An 18,915-nucleotide genomic window follows, 5' to 3' on the forward strand; every position below is an offset into this window, starting at 1 on the left:
TCTCCCTTGGGGGCGCAGAGTCCAGGAACAGCAGAGCTGATATCATCTCCGAGTGAAAGCACTATTTGCTTTCTTGGGCTGCACCCACCAAACCCATTTCTATTTTCCCCCATTCTTAACTATGTAAATACAACAGAATTTCATAATTAAATCTTTTTATAATTAAATCTTTTCATAATTTTTGGTTATGGTTTGTGGATTACAGACCAACTAATAATTAGACCTTTGTGTTTAGCATTGTCTTTAAAAGACAGTCACATTAACGTGCCTTATCTAATATAAATAATTTTAATGTTATGTGCATATCTAATGAAGAATGACTGCATTCATAGTTGTTAGAGGGAGACACCTGAAAATAAGTCTCACCTGTGGGAGACTGAGAGCACTGCTGTATTACACTTTAATTTAGATGTCCTTCTCACCTTTCACCTAGATAATCTCCGATGGCCGTCTTGTTGAGGCCCTCACCCTTATAGAGGAACTGAGCGATATCCTCACAGGTGTTCTTCAGCAGGTCATTCTCTATGAGGAACTGGATCCCCTGTGAAGAGACAACACAGTCAACTTTCCATATGTCCTGTTGAGCACTACAACACCATTATGATTAATGCAAAATGCAAAACTTAACAGATGTGATTTCAGGATATAATGTTACCGAAGAAAAAGCTTAGTTCTTCTCATTGTTCTCCTCTGTTTTGTCTGAGATATCGCTATTTCATACTTCTGTTGAAACGTTTGAATTGTGTATGTGAATGTAATATGAAAGAATATTGGAATAATGCAATGATAAAATGGTGGATAAAAGTTTAGAAAATAACCTTAAATTCAATAAGACCAAAGCAAATACAAATAAATATAATTAAATGAAATCACAGATCCGCTGCATACCTTTTTGGGATCCATATTGAATTTCTTTCGGCCCATGGCCACCTGTTTATTCCTTTGCATATTTTTCCTGTAAAAACAAGTATCCGAGCTAAATCAGTGACGCATTCTGTCAGGAATTCAGAAAATAAAAAGACCAGAGAGGCATGGTAACACGAACCTGTTAAAGAATGCAGCTTCTTAACACACTATGCATGTAACAGCATCCTAATGACATCATTAATAACCTCAGGATCTCAGTGCATTAGCAGATTAGGAGTATTCCCACTGAGCAGAGGGCATTACATTATAAATTAAGAGAGGTTGTCATCCTCAATGCATCATCTACTATATTACTAGAAAAAGATACTCAATAAAAAAAAGGGAATGGGGGAAGGAGAAATGAGAACAGAAGCCAGAACAATAAGAGGAATTCAGGAAAATTCGATCACCACATTTCTTAATAGACGTCCTTCCCCCAGTCCTTACCACATAGTTGTTGAGATATATTCACTATTACAATTCTGGGTTAAATTCAGTAAAAATGGCACTAAATAAGTGCTAATTAAAAAACAAACTCTAAACAACTAATGTAAAGTAAAAATAACATTTTTTTAAATCACAGATTATTACAAAAATGTCACAATAAAATGTCTATTTTTAAAAAAAACTGAATTACACATTGGACTTAAAAAGATTAAACATAGCACCTATAGAATGAGCAGGCAAATATAACTCAGTCTCAGGAACGGTTTATTAATCTACAGTCTCCAAAATTAGCAGGCTTTATGATGCAGTCTTGTACTTCTACATTCACTGAATCCTGTGGGATCAAATTTTTACTTGTAACATACTGACTATATAAGCCATTATAGCAAGCGATGTATGTACATGTATTCGTATTACATTGCTAATTTTACAAAATGGTGTATAGAGTATATTTAATAAAAGAATAAACCTTGGAGTTTAATGACTTTATGACATGGATATGTGGTGTGTATCTCAGGAGACTTTTAAATGCAGTATACCTAATAATGTTTAAGCATTAAACGTTAACCATTATCACCATATAACTTTTCTACTTATACAGACCTTTGTAAATGGGAATTTTATGTAACTGGACATTCACAAATTTTAGTTGAATACTTGATTTAATGCATAACTGAAATTGTGAGTTTGCAGGTGTTTAACTCTAAGTATCTTCAGTTTCAGTTGATCTGATCTTGCTCTTTGTTCTATTACTTTATGTCTATCATGCCTAATGTTTTAGGGAAACACACACACACCTTTCTTCAGAGGATCCCAGGTTCTCAATCTCATTTGTCACCTCTGCTATCTCATCCTTGAGTCTCTAAAAGTGAAAAAAGAGAGAATGAAGCAAGTAATGAGCAAAGATAAACATGGAACAGTCAATAAGCCTGCTCATGATCTTAATTTTAGAAAAGAATGCTGGAAAGGTATCACTCCATTGCAACAATGACTTCATTATTATTCAGACATTTCACCATATGGGCCCTCGTCTGACCCAAGTATGGGACATAAATGGGATGAACAAGTAGACTGGTGGGAGACATAAAAGACTGAAAAGAAAAAAAATGAGGTGCATGAGAAAGAATGTTTAAATGAGAAATGTAATCCTGAGTAATGCTTTCATCTCTAATGAGTAGCTGGTGATACAGTAGGTGTTGGGAAGGGCAGCAGACTCTGAGTTATGCTGCTGTCCCTCCATCTGTAAGACATCCACACAACCCCAGGGTTTCACTTCAATAAACGCAGGGAAATATCACCTGAATGTGCGTTGTGTAGCTGTGGGAGCTCATAGGCATGTGTTTGCAGCCACTATCATATAACTGTACTGCATTAGCAATTCATCAACTTCCAGCAGGTCACACAAAGATCAATAGACCCCCCCCACCCCCCACCACACACACACACACACAAAGGAGGGGAAAGTGGTTACCCAAATGCATCCATGTGTGTACAAGACACTTCAGGGTCATATGACCACTCACATATGACATAGTGGAGGGAGTGAAATACGGTCTTCTATGGTACAGTCTTCTTAGGGAGAATAATATTACATATATTTATATTTACATATCGACCACCATAAAAGAACAATTAAAAATATAAAAACAAGCTTCCAAGTCAGGGAAGCTTTAAAAAAAATCAGTGAAATGACACATGCCTCATCAACACCACTTTCTCCTACAAGGAGAATCAGTGATCAATTACACAGGGGCAGCTGACCAAGCTGAACATTTCAGCATGTTTTGCTCTGGTGGGAGAAGATAAGTAGAGGTAATTGCTGAAGGAAAGGACTAGCACTGCTGAGACAGAACAAAAAAGAGCAGGTTAACAATGTTCTGTGTCAGAGTTGCTAGGAGATGAGTGCACCAGAATGGTAACAATGAGCCATCTATTTGCATTTGTCCATCTGTCTTCACAACTTTATGCTCCCATTTTCCTTCTGTATTGCCTTCCTTTAGCTTTCACTACCCCAAAGATATGCTGATGGCCACAAAGACAAATTGGGTCAAGTCCAGTGCTCAGTCTTCCTAATAAAACAATGTGCAAGAGACACATTAAATTTTATTTGTGTAGTGCTTTTGTTAATAGGCTGTCACCGAGCAGCTTTACAGAAATCCAGATGTAGATTGAGATGCCCCAAGAAAAAAACTCCCTGCCACATCATGACAAAGAAACCTTGAGAGGACACTGACTAAAAATATTGTCCATCCTTTTCTTGGTGATACTGAATAGTGGGATTGGAAATCATTACAAAGTTAAAAAGATCGTTGAAATGGCGTTCATAAGAGTATACTGTGAAAAGGAGTCCTGAGTTAATAAAAGGACCGTTTTTATGATTACTGATCTACTACAGACATGCTACAAATCAGCTTTGAGATATGAATAAAAATGACAATAATTGAGTATATTTAATATTAAGGACAAAAGCTGCATGCCTAACATGATCCATCAGCTAGGAGTACAAGTTATGAGCATTTTAATTTTTGTAGTTTTTTTGTAGCTGCAGAGGATCTTCTGCAAAGCTAATGCTCCTTCAGAGCTCATTTCTAACACTGTGTTACAGTAAATTGGTATACTTCACATGGAGTTGACGTTCCCATGACTTCAACCAAACAATATCACATCACAAGGCTTATCAGTTAAGACCATGTAAAGTTCTAGCTTTAGTCTGGAAACAGTCAGCCTGAAGGTCTGACCTAATCCCAATGATAAATGTTTTAACCTTACAATACACGCCAGAGCAATATACACAGAGCTGGCAGTGTTCTGCTGAACAATATCACTGACAGTACTGGGATATAATCTAGTTCATCACAAGACATCATGTGATATGTTTCCTTGACCGTTGTTTTAAATTACACAACATTAAAAATTTTATCATCAGCTCAAATATTTTTGTGATGTTTCCCAATTATGGAAGACAGTGTGAGCAGTGATATAAAGGCAACATTGTGGAAACAGTAAAACAAAGTGAAAGTGCAAGCTAAGGGGAAAAAAACAGCATAAAAGGGGTCAAAGATCACCATAAGAGGTAAAAATCAAAGCAATCATAATTTCGAAAGGTCAAAGCGTTTCCCATTAATAAGTGTGTTGAAGAATCATGAATGTTCATTCTGGTCCTAACGTGAAGCTTCAGAAAGCAGGTTGCAAAGCGGCAATTAAAGAATATTCATGCAATATTAATTTAAATGATGGAAAAATAAAATCGATTTAACAACATTTCCTCAACTAATCAAGTGAAATAATCTAATCAGGAGAAGAATTAATGATCAGCATTGTCAGTGTGTAATACGATCAGTGTAAGTGAATTTGCAACACCATCTGCTCCATACATGTTCCTCTCAAGATCTCGCCTCATACTGTCGTTCTCCGAGTGATGGATGGGTGTTCCACCCACTTTGCACTGGAAGTGCCACAGGTTTTGCACCACTAAGTCTCTTGCCAAAGCACACACATGCCGCAGTGGGATTTGTGATATTAACTTTAAACTGGCATCTGACGCTTTAATACAAAGCAAATGCAGAGCCAAATCTCTCTAAACAGATCCTCATCCAGGCACCCTAATTACATTTCATGATTTGTCTAGCACAAACACAATAAGTGCAACCCATTAAAACCAAATAAAACTTGCAGGGAGTCTTGATCGATTTGAACATTTATGTCTAGAAAGAAAAATATTTAGTCACAAGCTAGGTTTCTACTTACTATTTACATGACATATAAATAAGAAAAGTGTATGAATTTTAATTAGCAACACAAGCTGCAAAATAAGATGTAAATGTGGCCACTGGAGCTGAGAAAAATCAGAAAAACTCCATATCCATATATATACACCAAACAGGCATAACATTATGACCACCATATTATGTTGGGCCCCCTTTTCCTGCCAAAACAGCTCTGACCGGTCAATTTGAGCAACAACTCATCTGTTGGATCGAATCACATGGGCCAGCCTTCGCTCCCTGTATGCATCAATGAGCCTTGGCCGCCCATGACCCTGTCACCGGTTCACCACTGTTCCTTCCTTGGACCACTTTTGATAGATACTGACCACTGCAGACCGGGAACACCCCACAAGAGCTGCAGTTTTGGAGATGCTCTGATCCAGTTGTCTAGCCATCACAATTTGGCCCTTGTCAAACTCGCTCAAAACCTTACGCTTGCTTATTTTTCCTGCTTCTAACATATCAACTATGAGGACAAAATGTTCACTTGTAATAATTGTAATAATAATAATATATCCCACCCACTAACAGGTGCCATGATGAGGAGATAATCAGTCTTATTCACTTCACCTGGTCATAATGTTATGCCTGATCTGTGTACATCCTGGTCTTTAAATAGTACAGATGCAAGGGAAGCGTGAGCTATTAAGAGAGAGATCTAAAGTGCAAATATGATCAGAAAAGTGTCTGAAGATTCTCAGTCATCCAGGTACGGCTATCTGCTAGTTGAGTCATGCCAGCTGGACTTCTTTCTAATTAGATTGAAACGTTTCACTACTCATCCGAGCAGCTTCATCAGTCTGACTGGGGAAGCTGCTCGGATGAGCAGTGAAATGCTTCAATAGGAACCAGATAAGATCAGAAGAGCATACTGCTTCTCTCAATGTATTTAAAGCTTCCTACTGCTGAGGATATTTTAAAGAGAATCCTCACCTGGATGTCCTCAAGCAGCTCCTGCTTTCGGCGCCGTATATTCTCCAGCTCCTGCTTCTCCTCTGGCGTCAGGTCATCTGGCACTGGGTGAAGGGAAAAGAAAATTATGAGCTTGTTGAATATGAGAGAATTACGGTAGCAACCAAACAAACAGTGTAGATGGCTCTGTGTTTGATTTTTGAAATGTGGACAAAAATGTTAAACATTAAATGGGCGCACACACACACGCACACACTCAAACTCATAAAAAAGTTAATATTCTTTAGGCAGTGGATACAGATGTCACTTAAGGCAAGCTATATATATAGATAGTTTTCCTGGGGCAAAGCTCACACATTCCACATCTTCTTTCTCAGGCAACCAAAACCACAGAGAAACAGTGACATCATAAGTTGGGTGATTGATGAAGAACATCAGGACAATGCTTAGGAAGAATTTTTTTCCAGCACAAATGCAAATGTATCCTGTTTCATGAAATTAATGAGCTATGCATTAAAACTGAAATACAGAAATACAGGAAACATTCTTGAACCTAAAAGGAACAAGTCAATTCATATATTTCAGGGCCTTACTTATGCAATGCAAAAAAAGATAAGGATGGCTTGCTGTTCTTATTTAAGCCAACCACAATGATCACGAGTTCTGACTTACTGCACTTAAACACTTCCTACTTCAAAATCGTTAACACAGTAGGTTGACATCAGCAACGGACATGTAATAATACATTTTACAAAAATATAACTTTTGGTAATATGGAAAGTTGGTCAAACAAAAAATAAAAAGTAAGATGAGAAGCATATTTCAAAATAAGCATCATTAATTGATATGTACAAATGAAAGTGAGCTAGCTAGCCAGCTATCCAATGGTAATAAAGTGAGTATGGCTTCTTCAGGATCTAGTTCTGCTAATAAAACGGAAATTTGTCATTAAACTGTCAGTTAATCCATATTAATGTTTTGTTTATATAAATCCAATTGTGTGGTTATACTGAATCAGTAATCAGTTGTGTTTACCTATGGTTGGCAATTCACACAACATTTCTACAAAACAAGCTTTTTGGTCTTTTGCTGTCTCAGACTTTCAGTCATCAATCCAATCCATGTGTGCGGCATTCTTCATTCACAATTCATCATTAAAAATTCCTGAGTCAAACTTCATGACCCCCCCTTAAACCAAATACCACTTTAATATTCACACAAGCACATTTCTACACAACTTGGTGCTAATCACTACGGTAACACACAAACTAAAATTGCCTTACAAGCTGGTGAAGAAATAACTAGTAGAACTCACATACCACCCACCCCCACCCCCAACTGATCAGAAGGTCGGGGGTTCAAGCCACAGCACCACCAAGCTGCCACTGTTCCTAAGCCTCTGCTCCAGGGGTGCAGTAACATGGCTGAGCCTGTGTTCTGACCCCAGCTTTCTAACATGCTGGGATATGCGAGGAAAAGAATTTCTCTGTGCTGTAATGTATATGTGAGAAAGTAAAGGCTTCTTCTTTAGTCTGATTGTATTCTGCCCCAGAAGATTTGTGTGTGTCATATTAATATAAGCTAATATGGTAAGAAGACTGAAGTGGATGAATAAAGAAGTAGATGGTTCTTGGTTGTAGGTGTGTATATGGTGCACAGAGATGACCAGATTATATGCCTCCATTACACAGCAGAAATGTTGTACAATAACAACTGCTAACATGACAGAGCTTACTGATGGTGATTTTATGATATCATTATGACAATTATAATTATGTACATTCTGTAAAAAGCTTGAGTAATGGGATTATTATCCTGAACATGTACAACAATTGATCATTATTTCTTCTTAAGGCAAAAACAAACACTTTCTCCTGCTGTTTGAGAGGAAATATATTGCCTGTAATGTTTATAAGCATTTTTGTTCATTTTATTGAAGGGTGTTTATAATTTTAGAGGGCACTGTATTTCAGCCATCTTTAAGAACCTAATATACCACAGGCTTGTGATGTTTTTGAAGGCCCAGTGTCAGCAGTTGGATGAGCTTGTAATGTTAATCAGGGCTTTTAATCTTGAGCTAATCTCAACAGCCATCAAAGCAGCTTTTTATTGTCAGGCAGAAGAGAATAAGAAATAATAAAAGCAGAATAAGATGATCTAAAAGCTTGCCCGAGGAACTTCAGGCAGAATGTACATGCTCACTGGACAGTCTGAATCTGACCACACAGAAAAAGCAGCTCAAATGGCATGAAATAAGCTTCATGCATGAAGCACAAAATAAAATACAACTTTTATTTATGCAATTATACCAAGCTATCAGACCCTGAAATGTGGGCATGGTGGAAGAGCAGTTTTGCCTCGGCATAGAACACCATGTCCCCATCTAAAGCAACACCAACTGTAGCTGAATGTCACATATCAGCCTGGTTGAGAGTGTGATGGACTGTGAAATAGACTACCAGATCAACTAGTGTTCTGCTCCAAGTATTTAAATATCAGCATCCGTGGGAGTCGGAATACAAACTTTTCAATTTTCTAACTTCCCTTTATTAACCGCAAACCCAAATTCCAGCCAAAACAAAATCACTCCAGGCTATATTCCCACACAGATGCTGTTCTGCACCAAAAATCAACAGAATCTGTGAGAATGTGTGATGTGTGCAAGCCACATTTCTGTGTATTTTTTGCAGGAGAAAGCTGTGGTCATGGAGCAGTGTGTTGAATGGAGTCTGAGAGCTACCAGAAGGAGATTCAGAAGCAAATCATTCCATGTCTATAATAGAAAAGTGTAAACCTTTTCAGATATTTTAAATTCTGGCTACAAAAGGTGATGCGGATCCCAGGAAACAAACACCTCACTTAGTTTGCAGTGTAAAAATACCAGACAATAAACCCATGCCTTGTGATGTGCCAACTCGGCCTCAAGCATTAACAGATTTTTATAACCAATATTCCCCACTCTACTTTATTTACAGGGGAAAATTCTTTTGGGTTGAGAAATGGTGTGGCAGCATCCACCCAATCATGGAATTTTAGCTATTTTAATGTCATTTTTAAATTAAGAATAGTGCAAAAATTATGTTTTTGATGCAGCAACTTGTGTTATTGTAACACAAAAAGTGAATCTGCATATTAACACACTATATCTTCATTTCATAATTGCAAACATGGTTAAATTCTTATTATGATAACGTAACACAGATCCAAAATCCTTCTAATGCCCAAGGATATACAAATACGAAGTATCTGTATTTACTTTTATTTGAGTGCATCTAAATTGTACAACATACTGTATGTACAGGCAACCCCCTATATAAATATAGTCCACTCCAAAGGTATTAGAACAACAAGGTCAACAAGGTCAACTCTTGTTTTTTTATTAAACATATATTACACAAGACAATATTTGTTAGTATATTGTTTGCTTACAATAACTTCATACAGTCTGCAACCCAATGACAGAATCAAACTGTCCTATTCTTCATTTGTGATGCTTTCCAAGCTTGTACCTCATCTTCTTTAAGATGTTTGTTGTGTGCGATTCTTCTGTTCGGTCACCTCTCCAGGAGGTGAAATACTGCTAATTTGGGTTGGGGTGTGTGGACTGACGTGGTCAATTTAAAACCTTCATCTTTGGTGTGTTGGCAATTTGTTTTGTGTCACTGGCTGGCTGCATGATAAAGTGCCTTCCAATGAAAATGGATGTACTCCTATGTAAATTAGATTCTGTAGACTTCTGAATTAATTTCGCTGCTAACATCATGAGTTATGTCATCAATGAAGATTACTGAACCTGTTCCAGAAGCAGCCATGCAATCCCAAACCATGACACTACCTCCACCGTGCTTGACCAATGCTTAAGATCACAAGAACATCCTTCCTTCCTCCACACTTGTGCGTTTCCTTCCCTTTTGTAGACATTAATCTTGGTTCCAGTGGTTTACATCTTGTGGCCTCTATATTTCTGCTCTCAACATTTTCTTCAAACAAACTTGGTGATGCTGATGTTACTGTTGGTGTGTTTTTGTTTTTTATAAATCACAACTCTAATATTTTTTGGTCATCAACTGCTGTTGTTTTCCTTGGCTGACCTGTTCGATATCTAGATGTTAGTTCACCTGTGCATTCTTTCCTTTTCAGGACATTCAAAATTGTTGTACTGGCTATGCCCTACGCTTTGGAGCATTGGCTCTGATCGATTTTCTCCCTCTGGTCTTGGTTTATCCTTTTTTATAACAGCAAAGCTTTTCTTCACAGGTGAAAACCAGGACTCAAACCAAGACTAGACATTCAGAGATGTGAACTGTTTAAACAATCAAACTAACAAGGCATACCTGGGAAACAAGAAACAACATTTCATATGTTTCAGCAATTTTTGATCAATTGAAAATGGGTGGGTTCAAAACAAAAGGTGCCATGTTCCAAGGTGTTAATAGAAAATAAAGGCTGAGATTTCGATCCATTGTCTCATATTCATCTTCTGACCTAAAATCCAAACAACTTCAATATATAGCAAAAGTACAGCAGTGAATTGTACAGCCATAGTCCTAAACTGTCAAAAATATGCTAGCTCTGTTTTAACTTGCTGTGATTATAGTGGTCCTAATGATTCAGGTCAATATACCTGGACAAGTGCAAGTGCTGATGATCCGAGCTAGTGATCTGAGCTGCTCTATAATTACAAAAAACGAAAGCATTTAGCATTGTCATAACGACCAAAGTTACATGTTCAGTCTTTTCTTTACAAACAAATAAAAAAATAATGCATACAAGGCCTACAACATACATGTTAACAATTTAACACAATATACAGTCAATATACCAACCAGAATATAATTATCTATATTTAATAAAAACATTTTAAATTCCAACAATGAACTAGTCAGAACCGTGCTGGGTCAAATGAGCAAATGGTGAAAGTTCACACTGCTTCAACTACTTCACTGATTTTAGTGAAAACCAAACACACAAACAACCTGTTGTTGGCTCACACCAGACAGAGAAGCCAGTTTCCCTGCATATACACTGATAAGAGAAAAGCCAGCAAACAGTAGAAATGAACCAACAAACCACAATTGAGATACACATGCAAAACCCTTATCAAAGCACAAAATGTGCTTGGGTTTGAGCCCAGGGCCCAATGTAATGTTACCATTCAAGTAAATACACTTGGAGGAAAAATGTGCATATGTGCTTTATAAGTTAAAAAAAACTCTTAACATGTCTATATGACTAAATCCTGTCTATACTGAAAATTAACGTAAGTAAGTCCTTCTGCTTAGAGTGAGGACTGCCGTGAACACTTACTTTAATTCTTTATGGTAAGCTTTGATCCAATCAGCCTTTCCACTCAGATCTGAGGATCAGGATTAGCATCCCACTAACACAACCAGGACCTCCCAGTGTCTTTTAATAATCCCTAGTGAGCCATTCAATCTTTCAGAAGCTGATGCCCCAATCCTAGAGGGAGCAAGATGATGGGAAGTAGATGCTGAAGGAGAGTACAGGAAGTTGGCACTGCAGGCAATAAAGCTTTACTACAGCTGGTCTCTTTACTCTCTGTAACATATCTGCAAATCCACTCATCGGTATAAATCCTCCTCTAGTCTCCTCCCTCCTCTCCTCCAGAAAAAACACACAGACGGTAGTACGCTCAGCTCCACCTAGTGGTAATGTTGTATACTGACTGTGAAATGTTTTAGGGAGGGAGAGCTGAAATTAGAGAAGCTGCACAGGGTGAGGCAGACAGGAGGAAACAAGAAAGAAAGGAAGCACAGCAATACAAGGGTTGCATAGATAGGGTGGGTCCATTTCAGATTTGTTTTTACCTCTTCTGTTTCAGTTAAATAGAGTGAAAACAAGCCTGTCCTTTGTACATGTATTTGCTTTCAGACAGATGTATTATGTCCTCTCATCCAATTCATTCTTCATGCATGGAAATGCAAACAGACAGCGTCAGACTTGTACAATCTGCACAGTGTTTGTGCTAAACCTGTGCTAAAAATCAGTGCAGATTAATATAATTATTACATATTACATTATTATAACATAATGTAAAACATTCAACAAGATGTCTACTGGAAAATCTCAGTGAAAATAAACACTCTCATTTATTAAAAAAAAAAAAAAAAGAAGGCATGTAATAAAAAGCAGACTTTAACTGATTGGATTTTTTAACTATTTAATCAATATTCAAGAAGTTATTTTGTAAATAAAATATGGCTCTGTTACGTCTTATTCTGTACACCGAACCTTATCTAACGTAATTTGTTATTTCCTCTATTGGTATATTTCGAGATTGCAATTTAAATTGCAATGACATTGACTTTTTAAACAAATTGGTTTACTTGCCTTTAAATGGTTTTAGGCATTATCTAATAAATAGCATTCAGTGGAAAACAGGTCACATTCATTCAGGGGACCAAAAAAGGGGGAAAAAACAACCTATAATGGCACAGTAACTAGTTTAGACCCCACAAGCCAGCATCGGGAGCAAAATCGGGTTTCAGGAAAGTGTGACCTTGCAACAACAAAACAGTAATAATAAGAAGTTCCTCCATAAACATGCACTCAAACCCTCCATTCAATCCTTACTGACCATCTGAGATTATCAGGATCAAAGTTAATCACAAAGTGAATTTAAAACAGATGGATATGGAATTAACCAATGCTGGAGGTAAATCCCTTTTAACATACCACGTCCTCTTCCACTCAAGTGGACAAGTTTTTCTGCCAGCCATTCTCATTCACTGTGACAACTGCTCATAGGGACAAGTGACAGCAAAATGCTTGTCCAGCCTAATTTAATATAACCCTCAGCTGGTCTAAATTACACAAGTGCTAAAGGATGCTGAACAGAAGAGCTGGGCTCCTCCACATAACTCTTCATCATCTTCCTTTTCAGTCTCACTAAAATACAGAATGTAGCTAAAGTGACAAACCCACTGGCTAATAGCTGTATGATACAGTACCGATAATTAGCTGATTAATCCTGGTTAAATAATGTGTCAACTTTGTCTTTCCTTCATCAAAAGCCAGTTTTTATTACACTGGATTTCATAGAACACCAATAAAAGCATCACTACAACTGAGCTTCTATACAGTTGAGTAAACAGTAGGCAAACATTTCAGACATACTGCAATCTGTACAAGTGTAGTGTACAGAATACTGTTTATTCACTATTGTCTTGCCTTTCTTCTGGCAATAATTTAGTCGAATTTTTGTTTGCCTTCTGGTATTAATTTAGTTATCTGCTGACAGGAAGAGGGTACACAATGTCTGTGATTTTGAACAGCTTCTGTCTCAACACATTTGCAGCACAGATCACTGAAAGAAGGATTGTGGAAGAGGAAAAGAGGGAAAAGACTAAAAGTAGAAGCATTTGTTTACACCATGTGTGATGGCAACCAAGAGTGAATCACCCAACCACTGAACTAAACCACATTTCTGTTCCAGATCGCCAGCGGAACCTCAAACGCAATTAAAGAAAAGTAACTTCAAACTTTTACCTTTCATTGTTTGTTATTTACATATTCACACATTTGTTCGATATGTTTGAATCACCCAGCCATCATACTGAGGGAAGGAAAATAGGGAAGTGCTTTCTCTCCGTCTCTGACGCACCATGGCAACCCTTGAAGCAGAATGCCTGTGGGTTAGCTAGAAAGATCCGAGTGCAAAACTAAAAATAGCAAACGCACAAGTGTGTGTATTAAATGTGATGGTGTTGACCATCCCAACCACTGAACTAGATCTCTTAATACTCTGCTTGAAATAGATGGGCAAAACAAGGATGATCTTTATTCATACAGCCTCTTTTTGGGGTTATTGCACTGCATCTTCCATCTGAAGCACTTTGGCAACTTTCTCCACAGATTAAAACACTGTCATTGTTGTAGTACGACCAAAATATAAAACTAAAACTAAAATACAACTGTTAAGATCTATTTAAAAAAAAAAGAAAAACAACCAACTGCTCTGACCTCATTATTAAACACAGTGATTGCTGTACATTATAAAAATGCAGTATTTATCACTGTGATTAATTCTGTACCAGAGGTCAACCTAAGGTCATTCAAATCAATAAACTGATCTAATTTTTTCCCAGTATGGGTCAACAGGTTGAGTTTGTGTTCTTTTACTGAAGTTTAGCTAATAACTGTGATGGCGAAAAAAGAAAGGAACTCAGTTGTGCAGGAGTGGCACAGCTATGGAGCTTTACTAACCCTGTCCACTGTCTCACCAGGTCAAGCACATTTGCATTAGAAAACAACATGGACCTGTTGCATGTCCAGGGACATGTAGAAAACATCCGATTCATAACAAAAAAAACGAAGTCATCTAATCAAAGACATGAACTAGGAACACATTTCCTGCAGAAGCTAAACATCATCCAATGCTGGAAAAATAAGAGAGAAATAAACCGAAAGACCAATCTCACTCACCGACTCCTGCTTCCGATTTCAACACCATTGTTGACACTCCTTCAGTCTTCTACCTTGTAAATACCGATGAGAACACTCAGAAAACTGAGGCGGTTATAATTCACACTGTTCTCACTTCACACGGAAAGAAGAAGAAAACAATCGCTTCAAAATACCACTTCAAAATATTAACGAGTTTACACCAGAAGTATGGGTGCTAAAATGCCATGCTTCATGGGCGGGCGTAACTTAGCAGTCGTTCATCTCGAACAGCCAATCGTCAAAACGTTAGGCGTGGAAGCCCCTCCCTCTCCGAGCACTCTCGTCCACTTCACACGCACGCAATGTAACGTAGCTCCGCCCACACTCGCAACTCACGTACAGCTGATTATCTGTCGGACGTCACGTCCATCTTCGCAAGGCTTCTGGTGATTTCAACGTACTGTATTCAGCGTTTCCTTAAGAAAGATACCAGTTCTTAATGATGAATATTTAGGTAACTGGAGGCCTTTATATAAAAAAATGAAGATATAGACAGCTTGTAAAGCTTGAAACATGCATTTCAACTTTTAAAAATGATTCCTCCAAAAACAAGTCAATTAAAATCATAAGCTGCTGCAATTATATGCCTATTCACATCGCATTCATACTTGGTGTAAATTCAATTGATATGAGCAATTTATGGTGAGCACTATCAATTAACTATATCATTATCCTCGTCAGCTATAATCGTAGCAACTTGTGTTCTTGCTGTTGCTTTTATCATTACTGTGATGATGATGATGATGATGATGATGTAGAACACTCATTCATTCATCTTCAGCTAGTTATCCCAGTAAGGGCTACATTGGAACTGGAGCCAGTCCTGGCAACAGGGTGGGAGTACCCATCCTTGATGGGATGCCAGTCCATCTCTGTGCACCATGCAAAACCCATTCACAACTAGAAGCATATTTTAGGGTGGACAATGTGAGGAAACTGAACCCAGAGGAAACACACACAAAAATTCAAGAGCATGCAAACTTCACAAAGACAATAACCTGGGGATCTCATGACAGCTGATTTCAGGCTCAGACTAGGGCCTTTTCTGGCATTTGGCATACACTATAATCCAGAGTGAATTACATTTTATCTCATTTTATACAACTGAGCAATTGAGGGTTTAGGGCCTTGCTCAGGGGCCCAGCAGTGGCAGCTTGTTGGGCCTGGTAGTCGAACTCACAACCTTCCGATCAGTACCACATCCTCTCGTAGTTCTAACCTAGTAATATCCTTACCCTTAAATGGATTACTTGTCACAAAAATGACTAGTTAATGTTGCATTCTTAGCACAGAAAAAAAACATAGGGGATATGTAATATAATTATTTATTTTTTATACTGTATATTTATATAAGAACATTTTACAGTTACAACTCTAAAGCTTTAATTGAAACTAACATGATTACCCTTCAGCTACTGTAAGTGGAATACATAAGTGAAGTTTGTTCTCTCCACTGTTTTCTCTCCCTATTATAAAATAGTATTTTCACCATGACCATGAATTTTAGTAGCACAGCTAGAAAAAAAAGGTCTGTTATATAACCCCCCCTTCAGCATTAGTAAAAGGTCAAGTCTGACACAAATCTGAGATTATAATCAGTGCCGTATCCTTCAGGCATGGAGCAGAGAGACTCTCTAAAACATCACATCATAAATAAAACCACCCAACAGGCTCTGTGTATCACTTGGGAATATGCAGTACCTGAAAAGATCGGTAGATGTCAGACTTTTTATAACATTTCTGGATTTTTGCACCTGTGAATATGAAACTCTTCAGAGTGTGTGTGGCATGCAAATAACTGTGGAGCAAAAATGCCTCCTAATGAGTTTCTTGTCTCAGAAGTGGCACCCAGTTTATTTTAAGTTTGTATAACACTTAGGAGGAATTGCTAACACTTTTGTCCCACACATGCTGTTTCTAACTGGGGTGACTACTGTGCTTCTACTAATAAATACACTAATTGCAACTTTTCACAGAAAACCTGCATTTTGGGTTTTTAGCTTTGCTGTTTGCCCCATCTAACAAGCCTCAAAAATCACATCAACACTTAGTTAAGGAGAGTTAAGGATTTGTAAATGTCATACACTCTGCATGCAGTGAAAGAAAACACAGGAGAAACTGTTTGGTTTGTCAGCTGTGGCATGAGACTGTTGCCATGGCAATAAATGCCTGTCTGTCTATTTTTCCACAAACTAGAATTTAATTAAAGTGTATAAAGTTTGTGTGTAAGGGTGTTGACCAAAACACACACACACACAAAGACTAAAATAATTCTGATGTTCTTTTAGATATTTTGGATACCCATGATTGTGCATGCATGAGTGTGTGTGCGTGCATGAGTGTGTGTGTGTGTGCGTGCATGAGTGTGTGTGTGTGTGAGTGCATGAGTGTGTGTGTGTGTGTGCGTGCATGAGTGTGTGTGTGTGTGTGTACAAGATTCAGGGATGTCATGTTTACAGACTTACTGTACTTCAGAACTGGTTAAATAAAGAAATTGGTCCAAATATAACAAATAGCTTTGTTGCCATGGTGCCAGCTGGAGCCAAAAATGATACACTATAAATAATCTCCATTATTTATCACAATTATTTCCCAATTTTTCCACTATATTTCATAACCATTACATTTTTAGTTTAGATCTTTCTATTTTAAATCATGAATAAATAACTATTTCTTTCCTAATGCACAATATAACCTATTTTAAAACAAATATTTAACTGGATCTAAAAACTAAGTGGATCTTTTAAATGTTAAATATTAAAACAGTGAACAGAATTCAAATGTATATAAGATCATTTATATAAATAGCCATATACAACACCAAAATACTGTATAAAATAAATATATTACACATAATAATTACATTTTTCTCTCAGTCATGTACATGCCAAAATTATTGATGCAGCATCTCAAAACTAATGCTATTTTTCTGGGAGATTTTTTAATTAAAGACAAATTTAATTGTCATTGGCAAAAAAATTTTTTTAATGCATTTGGTCTCACTCCCCTGGAATTCCTTACAGCCTTTAACCATGTCCTGGGATAAAAAAAAATTCTTTGTTATTTTATTAAAATAACATCAAGCTCAATTAGGGCCAAAGCAAAATCGAAACCAGGAGTATAGTGTCCCCTAGCACAGGGATGAGGATGAAAGAAGGCAAAAAGCACCCAAAGAATTGGACAATTTAGATGATTCTTGTGGTTGTCAACTGTTAAACACCCCCTTCATAACAACAGGCTGTTGGGAAGCATTGCAAGAAAGAAGCCTTTTCTGAGAGCATATCACAAAATGCCAAATTCAGCAAGCAATACTAGGGCTGTTTACATGTTTTCTGACGAAAGGGGACTGCATACAAGGAAAAGAACCTGATTCCTACTGCATTTAAATCATTGGGGCGGATTGGGGGCTGGTAGTTTTGGTCATTTGTGAAACTGTAGAATGTCTCTGTATGTTTTATTGTTCACTGCATGTTTTATAATTTTTTTATATTAACCCTTTAATGTCCAAAGCAATGGAAAAATTACTTACTTTGCATTATTTATTTAATTCGGTCAATAATAACAACGATATATAACTGTTTTTTTTAACAGACCCCATAATTATTTAAATATAGGCCTCTACCAAACGGCTGCCCAATCGGCTTGGGTTAGGTTAAAAAACCTCTGCCATTTATAGCCATCAGGAAAATATCAAGTCACACTGACAGAGGCAAATTTTCAGTCAAGGGCAATTTTTTAAAATTATTATTATTTCAACACTCCAGTTATGTAAGCTGTTCTAAAAGAAAGTCAATTTAATGGCCTTTATGTGAAAATATAGAGAGCGCTACTTTAAAAAAAAAAAAAGGACCAGGGAATAAAACAGTACCTCAGAAAGCTGTGTTGCTCATCATGTCTGAACCAAGAAATCGTTTTATGAACCACTACAATATTAAACCTGGCTTCTACTGATCAAATTAAACCCCTGTAAACATTTTAAACCAAGTTTCACATGATTGCAAGAAAAGTGTACAGAATTTCTCCTAGTGATATGCAAACTTCGGACTTAACGGTACTCTCAGATTTATTATTTTTAATTTATAACTACACTACCTAAAACTTAATAATCCCAAAGCAAAGAAAGTGAGATGATAGCTTATCATAAACCCTATAAAAAGGAAAAACAGGAGGCAACATGTCCCTAAATCTTTGCTAAACATCCTCTAAAACACAGAAAAGTGCAAAGAACTCAACTACAGCCCATCATCTCAGAAAGGAAACATTCATATCCTCTTTCATTTCAACTCCATTTTCAGCAACACAAGTACCTGAGTAACATCACATCCTTTACTTCAGGTTAGATTGCTGCTTCCAGACATTGAAATAACTGAATTCAGTCTGCAAAAAATGCACAAAATATCACTCAATACCAAAATAA

At 37.2% G+C, this 18,915-nt stretch overlaps 1 protein-coding gene across 4 annotated transcripts in view; it reads right to left on the reverse strand.

Moving 5' to 3' along the window:
* cyth1b (cytohesin 1b) overlaps window positions 1-18,915 on the reverse strand; it is a 45,594-nt gene that overhangs the window by 6,153 nt on the left and 20,526 nt on the right. For 2 of the 4 annotated variants that reach the window (XM_058405402.1, XM_058405405.1), the window contains exons 2-5: window positions 6,054-6,136; window positions 2,151-2,215; window positions 889-955; window positions 423-541 (exon numbers count right to left, since the gene is read on the reverse strand). In XM_058405402.1, the coding sequence (XP_058261385.1) occupies window positions 423-541; window positions 889-955; window positions 2,151-2,215; window positions 6,054-6,136 (334 nt within the window). Of the gene's footprint in view, window positions 1-422; window positions 542-888; window positions 956-2,150; window positions 2,216-6,053; window positions 6,137-11,339; window positions 11,588-14,477; window positions 14,701-18,915 lie in introns of those variants that run through there. The other 2 variants (XM_058405404.1, XM_058405406.1) reach the window with 2 other exon arrangements.

This window comes from Hemibagrus wyckioides, linkage group LG13, assembly GCF_019097595.1.
Source record: "Hemibagrus wyckioides isolate EC202008001 linkage group LG13, SWU_Hwy_1.0, whole genome shotgun sequence".
Taxonomy (NCBI): Eukaryota; Metazoa; Chordata; class Actinopteri; order Siluriformes; family Bagridae; genus Hemibagrus; species Hemibagrus wyckioides.